Source organism: Morone saxatilis, unplaced genomic scaffold, assembly GCF_004916995.1.
Source record: "Morone saxatilis isolate NCDOM2014 unplaced genomic scaffold, NCSU_SB_2.0 Contig12, whole genome shotgun sequence".
Taxonomy (NCBI): Eukaryota; Metazoa; Chordata; class Actinopteri; family Moronidae; genus Morone; species Morone saxatilis.
Genome location: NW_023339674.1, coordinates 5,867,124 through 5,874,054, shown reverse-complemented (window position 1 = coordinate 5,874,054; position 6,931 = coordinate 5,867,124). Strand labels below are relative to the sequence as shown.

General features: G+C 39.7%; 1 protein-coding gene across 1 annotated transcript in view; it reads right to left on the bottom strand.

The window, feature by feature from the left end:
• The window catches only part of LOC118321609 (collagen alpha-1(XXIV) chain), an 87,389-nt gene that overhangs the window by 8,270 nt on the left and 72,188 nt on the right, over positions 1-6,931 (bottom strand). The window contains exons 44-49 of the mRNA XM_035653003.1: positions 6,803-6,856; positions 6,334-6,387; positions 4,223-4,276; positions 3,783-3,890; positions 694-801; positions 462-569 (exon numbers count right to left, since the gene is read on the bottom strand). Coding sequence (XP_035508896.1) covers positions 462-569; positions 694-801; positions 3,783-3,890; positions 4,223-4,276; positions 6,334-6,387; positions 6,803-6,856 — 486 coding nt within the window. The remainder of the gene's footprint in view (positions 1-461; positions 570-693; positions 802-3,782; positions 3,891-4,222; positions 4,277-6,333; positions 6,388-6,802; positions 6,857-6,931) is intronic.

Here is a 6,931-nt window from a genome sequence, read left to right as displayed (position 1 = left end):
CATTAGTTTGTCGACTCTACGCACTACGTAGATAGTTGAAGATGGGGCATGTATGTGCGGGCAGGAGTCACCATAGGTCCATGGGAGTCACTTGCAGGTTGGAGGTTCTCGTGGGAGTTCAAAGTATCTCGATAATTAAAAAAGAAATTACTCCGAAAAACAGAAAAAATTAGTCAGAAAAACAGGAAAACAATTACTCAGAAAAACAGGAAAATAATTAGTCACAAAAACAGAAAAAATTATTTTAAAAAACAAACCAAAAAATAATAGTAAATATTACTCAGAAAAACTGGATTTTGTTTTTTCAAGTGAATGCAATACGCTTCTGTATATAGGAAAATATAGGTAAAATGCTACTGACAGATCTCAACCTTAAATGTGCCAATATCCCAATAACATAACCTTATTTTAATCCTATTTTAAGATGAACTTTTAAATCACAAATATCTTTATATACTCACTGGTTGCCCTTTGGGTCCTAGGTCACCTTTCCTGCCCTGGTCACCTGTGGCTCCCTCCATGCCTTTGATTCCCGAGGCTCCCCTGTCCCCTGGTAGTCCTAGTTCTCCCTGAATGATCAGGAGTTAAAAAATCTTATACAACTTACGAAAATGTTTTGAAAAGATTATTTTCTTATCTCAAGTCACACTGCAACAATTTAGGATACATCGTCAGTATTCATTATGTTTTCACCTTCTGACCAACTGGTCCTCTTTCTCCAGGTGGTCCAGGAAGTCCAATCTCTCCCCTGGGACCTGAACGTCCAACAGGTCCCTCTTGCCCAACCAAGCCTCTCTGACCCTGAATGCACACAAGAATTGTTGTCAGTGACATGTCAAATCAAAATGTCAAAGAGTATTATATCAGGTTATATTAGACTACTTTTTTATTATTATTATTATTTTTAATTAACAACAATGAATGAATGAATTCAATTCTTTTCAATGTTTATTTCAATATATGCAAACACATTTCTTAATATGCAGCTGTAAGCCACAGTGCTGAAGTCTGCCGGCCCCTCCTGGTTATAATAATTCTTGACAGCGTGCTCCCTAAGTGTACCTATAAAAATGCCTGCCTGTCACTGAGTTGCTTTCTCACCGCAGACCACAGCGGTTTCCTGCTCCATCAGCAGTGTGGTGAGGCAGAAGGGAGTGAATGATATTAGAATAACAGATTGAGTGGGTGTCGCCTCACATGCTGAATCTTTTCCCCGATCACCTCGAGGAGAGCAGACAAGTCAGGGAGCAGGTTGGAATTAAATCCTCGTAGATTTACTGGGTGTAACCTGCAGGTGCTGAGAATCTCTTGCATAAGAAAAAGCCAATAGTCTATCAGCTTAATAAGATCACTCAAAGATTTTATTAAGTCTGAGTGTTCCAACCTTCACACACACACTGTGAGCTTTGGTCAGGATCCCCAATTTTTGGCAGTGCCCCTGCATGTAGGCATATACAAACGACATTACAGCCGCTCTCTGCAACAGATCATTAAGCCATGGAAAGCGAACGGATTATATTATCTCATAACTTGTGCATTTCCCTAGTTCGCAAAAAAATATAAACATATGAATCACCCAAAATGCAAATTCAAACCACATCCTGAAATCTTGAGGCTTTAGCAAGTTTCCCAGGAAAGCACAGTGTTCTGTGTCACTATTCCTACTTTGTTCCCTGCTGGAGGCTAGATAGTGTGGTGGACACTTTCAAAAACAAATTTGATTTACATGTTATAACCAATTTTGTTGTGCATTATGCTAGACTGAATGCTTCTTCTATTGAATGTCTGACCAAAAAAGCAGGCGCCTCAAGCAAAAGCACCTGTCAGCTGCTTGGGTTTTAAAAAAGCAGTCTGGTTCTTGAGATAGGGATCTTTGTCAGTTTGATTTCAGTGGAGGACCTCTACTGCATTTCATTCTTGTTGCTCTCCCTTATTACACTGTCCAATAAAGTAGAAATGCTCCAGATCAGTTTTTAAATATAGCCTTTACTCTTTTCACTGTGAATGCATCCAACTGGCAAAGTGAATAGAAATGACTGAGCAGATAATGAGGAAAACAATGAATAAGAAAATTGACAACCATTATGGGAAAAATGAGTAACAAGGACAAAGAGGATGAGGACTATTCTGCAGGGACTCTGCAGCCTGCCAGGAGAGGCAGAAAGGAAGCCATATTACAGTATCTTTCCCACTATGGAAGCGTGCACTGTAAAATTGAAAATAGAGTTTACTGCAGACCTCTCCTGCTGAGACAGCCCCGGGTGCATTGTAGTAAAAGACTACTGAAACAGACTGTTGGCTCAAGAAAACCTGCTATCTCCGAAAACAGCTCACATATGAGAAATTGTCTCTGCGAATAACATAAAGCATATTTAATTTACAGCTTGTGTATTTTTTTCAAATTATACATTTTAGTATTTTGTGTGATTTAGGAGCCGTAGATTATGGGACTCACTTTGCAAGTGAGAAACCATATCCTTTCAGTCAGCTTGAAAAACATCAGTGGCCAAAATTAGACTTACTAGACTTTTACACAACAACATTATGTAAATGAAAGCCAGACATAAAGGACTTGGCTTTCCGACTCTTGGCTGAAAACGACAAAGACATTCATGCATGAAATCCCAATCCACTCTGGCTGCACACGTATTTGGATAAACCCACTGTGTCCAAACTAGAAGAAGCCAATCAAATCAAACAAGGCATTTAATGATTAGTCGATCTCAGTCGTATGTCTCAGTCTTAAAACTACAGATGGTAACAGCTGAAAGAAAGCTTTGGGCACTCAGGGAGTCAAATTAAATCTCTGTGCTAAGGGGACAAAGCAGCACAAGCACAAGTAATCTAATGCAGCTAAGAACAATAAACAATTAAGTGGTTAAGTTGTCTGCATCGCTTTCACCTCTGCTGTTCGGACGACTGCTGATAGTTTTCAGCTGACAATAGGGAGCCACAGACTTCCACCAGTCTACTTGCTGTAGATAATATTCACACAGTTTTATTCATTGTGGACTATATTTAGACTATCAGCGCAATGAAGATTTAACTTCCTGTATTCTTGTTGAGTGACAACAGAAATATGTGAAGGCAAGGTCCTTAAAAGGTAAAGATGAGGGTGTATCAAGTACAGTAAAAGAAATGTCCTCTTGAAAGTTCAGGTATGCAAGTAAATCTCCTGACTCCGTCTGTATTACATCAGACCCTGCTCCTATCTACATTTATGGTGCAGAGCAAGAATGTTTTGAGACATTGCATGCAACTGGGTTCCTGTGTACACTACACGCCACATTTACTCATTCAGACACATTCCTACAGTGATGCACTAGATCGGGCTGGTAATATTTTTTGTCTGTTTGCCGCCACTGTAGTTTCTACTTTCTGTTTGGAGGGGGAGGGTGAATCGAGGGAGTTGCAATCTGCAACTACACCGCTTAACTACATTTTACACACTGTTCCTTTAATTATTGTTGCGCCTTCTGATTACCGCGCATTGACATTACTGTTTATTTAGAAAGTACAGAGGAAAGAATAGAGGTTTTTAGATACTAAACATATAATATCTTTAGTGGGAGGGAGGGGTTTGATTTATGTGACGATAACAAAATGTCATATGCATCTCCCTCTCTATAGCAAGAACAAATGTGTCAAAAAGAAGATAAGCCAATATCAAGACGTTCTTTACATTCCTGATTACTTTGGAATAGATCACAATTGGTGAATCAAAATATTCAATCAATATTCAGATACGTACATTGCTGTCTATATAACACTATAATGATTACCTTTCGTCCTTGTTTTCCTGGAAATCCTGGTAAGCCAGTCAGTCCTGGGGGACCATCTAGTCCCGGATAACCGTTCATTCCCATTAGTCCAGGTAAACCAATTGGCCCCTGCAAAAGTTCCACAATATCAACATCACTTAGTCTCAAGCTCAGCAATCTTGTGGTGGTTTTAAAGTGCACTGACATCACTTGTTAATCAAACATCGTTCAAGTTTTATCTTCTTGAGATGGCACTTCCTCTCTAGTGGTTATTGCTGATCATGGTAAGTAAACAGTTCTTCTCCTTATTGTGAATAAAACACTGTTGCTGCTGTCAGAAATGTTGGCAAACACCCATGCATTATATCAATTATTAATGTGGAGCAGTTTTAAGTAACATGACCTTTTTGCTGCTGTGTCTTTCTGAGCCATACATTTGGTTGTGGTAGTGTGATACTTACTTCAATGCCAGGAGATCCACTCAGCCCCCTTTCTCCTTTCTTTCCTGCTGAGCCCTGGATAAACACACGCACGGATGAAACATACATGGGTTTAGGTTATATCTCACTCTCCTTTTATTGAAGAGAGGAAATTCTAAAGACCATGTCTAATATGAGTCTCTCAATTTCAGGCTTATCTTTGTACTTTACTCACTCCAGACAGTCAAGACATATACACATATACACCACTGTTAACTGTATATTTAACACCTCAAGTGGCATTGGCAAAATCACACGGAGGACTAATAAAAGCACATACTAGAGTATATTATTTTGCTTGATAACAAACATAAACTTTATACAGTTTATTTACATTTGTACATTTCTAAGCCATATCAAATACATAGCAAAATACATAGAAAGTTCCTTTTTAAACCATCCTTTGCTTTTCATAGGTACCTGATACAGTAATCTATGTGTGTACAGTCCTAAAGACATATCCCTCAAGGACTTTTTGACTAGTAGTTAATCTGAAACAGAAATACAGCATATCCTCAAAGTCTTCAATGTTTCCTGGCAGACTGTTCAGTTATTGATGTTTCTAAAAAGGCAGGTCTATATGTTGCACGTGACAACATTGCTCAAACTGAGTTTGAACTCAAGCCAAGCTGAATGAATTCACATAATACTCCCATAATATTTGAAATGGTTATATAATCACTCTTACATACAAGCTGTTACACATGTGGAAGAACGTCAGTGCTATCTGGAAAAACTGTGAATACACTATTAAAAAGGCTATGTGAAACTTGATCGAAGTTGTTTCACCAGGGAAATTAAGTTATGTAATTAGAAGGCCTGTGAAAAGGTTGAGGAATCAAAAGAAACTTCATCATTTCAGGAAACTTTGTTTCACCAAAAGATGATGATGATGTAAACTGCCGCACTAAGCACTGAATGGGCAAATGGATGAGCTGTAGCATAAAGCTTGTAGAACCTGGTAAAGGTGTGTGGGGAGGCCCAACTTGCGGGCCCATGCAGTGGTAAGACCCCTGGCAGAATGTGCATGCAGGCCCTCTGGTAGCTGCAAACCCTTAAACTCTAAAGGTTAGAGCTATAGGCTGAAGCAATAGCTCCCACAATCCAGTAAAGAGAGCCGCTGCTTTGAGACTGACTTCCCGAAGTGGTTCTTTGTCCAAGACACAAAAAGCTGGTCACTTTCCCTACAGCTTTTGGTTCTGTCGATGTAGATGAGTAACAGGACACAAAATATATGAACACTGATGCTAATCTGAGGAGAATGGTTGGGGATAGAAGGACACAAGGTAAATTGGGGAACATGACCCTGACACTTTAGGCATAAAGGCAGGGTTAGGAACACTGCCCAAAAAGAACTTTATATATGCTTGGTGTACTGAAAGAGCATGAATTGCACCCACTCATTAGCTGAAACAGGAGACAGCAAAAAGGCTGTCTTTAAAGTCACCACTTTTAAGTCCACCTGTTCCAAGGGCTCTAAACATCCAATACAGCGAGAATGTCCCACGGTGGGGCCAGTGGCTTAGAAATCAGGAACTTACAGCTTATCATAAAGCGGCCCACCAAGGAATACTGCTCCACATCCTGCCTTCCCATCAAAACCAAAACTTTAGGTAGAAATAACTGCAAAGTAGGGCGCCCGATTAGCTCAGTGGGTAGAGCTGGCGACCCACGTGGCTGAGTCCTTGCTGCAGCGGCCCAGGGTTCCACACCCAGAAGTACATTTTGATCGTGAAGGGAGAAAAACAAAAGACGCTGAGTGTTCTCCCAAAGAGGTCCATGGACAGCTGCCTGTAATGCTCCCAAACCAGACTAAGCCTGGATGAAGTCTCAGTTCTGCATGAAGGGGATTTCCCGTGGACAGAAAATCTGCCACACAGTAAAACCAAATCAACCAAAGCTGTCTTCCCTTCATGTGCAAGTGTCCCATTGCAACCACACCAGGTCTGTGGCCATAAGCCCTAATGACCTTTGGCAAAGCCAGGTTTTGTTAAGAGTAAAAAAAAAACTATTCAGTACAAAAAGAGCAGCCTGGTAGTAGAAACATTATGATGAAGTTTAGTAACCTTCTAAGGGGATTTGTATGGACTCACCGGAACTCCTATCTCTCCTTTTGGGCCTGGTTCTCCAGGGAAGCCTGGTGATCCCTTACAAAGCAAGAACACAAGGGCAAACAATAATACTAAGATGTTATACAAACCATATTTCATTTAAATGATTAACTGTATAAATATTGCCATTAATATGGTTTACGTTTTTCATGAAAACAACATTATTAAGGGATGATTTCATAATGGAAGAAATTGAATTAAAACATATCAACACTGCTTCTTAACTGTCTACTCAGCACACAGGGTAGCTCAGAGCACATTCACACTAAGAAATAAATCCTTCTTATTTAAATGACTCTATGACTTACTCTTGTGTCACCCTTAGGCAAAAGGGTACAAAACCACTGTTATGGTGATTTCAGTGCATGTAAAAAAATATGTAAAAGTTGATGTATATTGTACCTAATACTATATATTGTAGTTACTGTGCTACAAATATTTACTGACTTACCGGAGGGCCTTGTGGTCCAATAGCTCCACGAGATCCAATCATACCGATATGGCCCTGAAACACAATTTCAATAGAGAGTGACATTCTTCTCTCTGATTATCATTCTTAAGTGTGTGTGTGTATACTCAG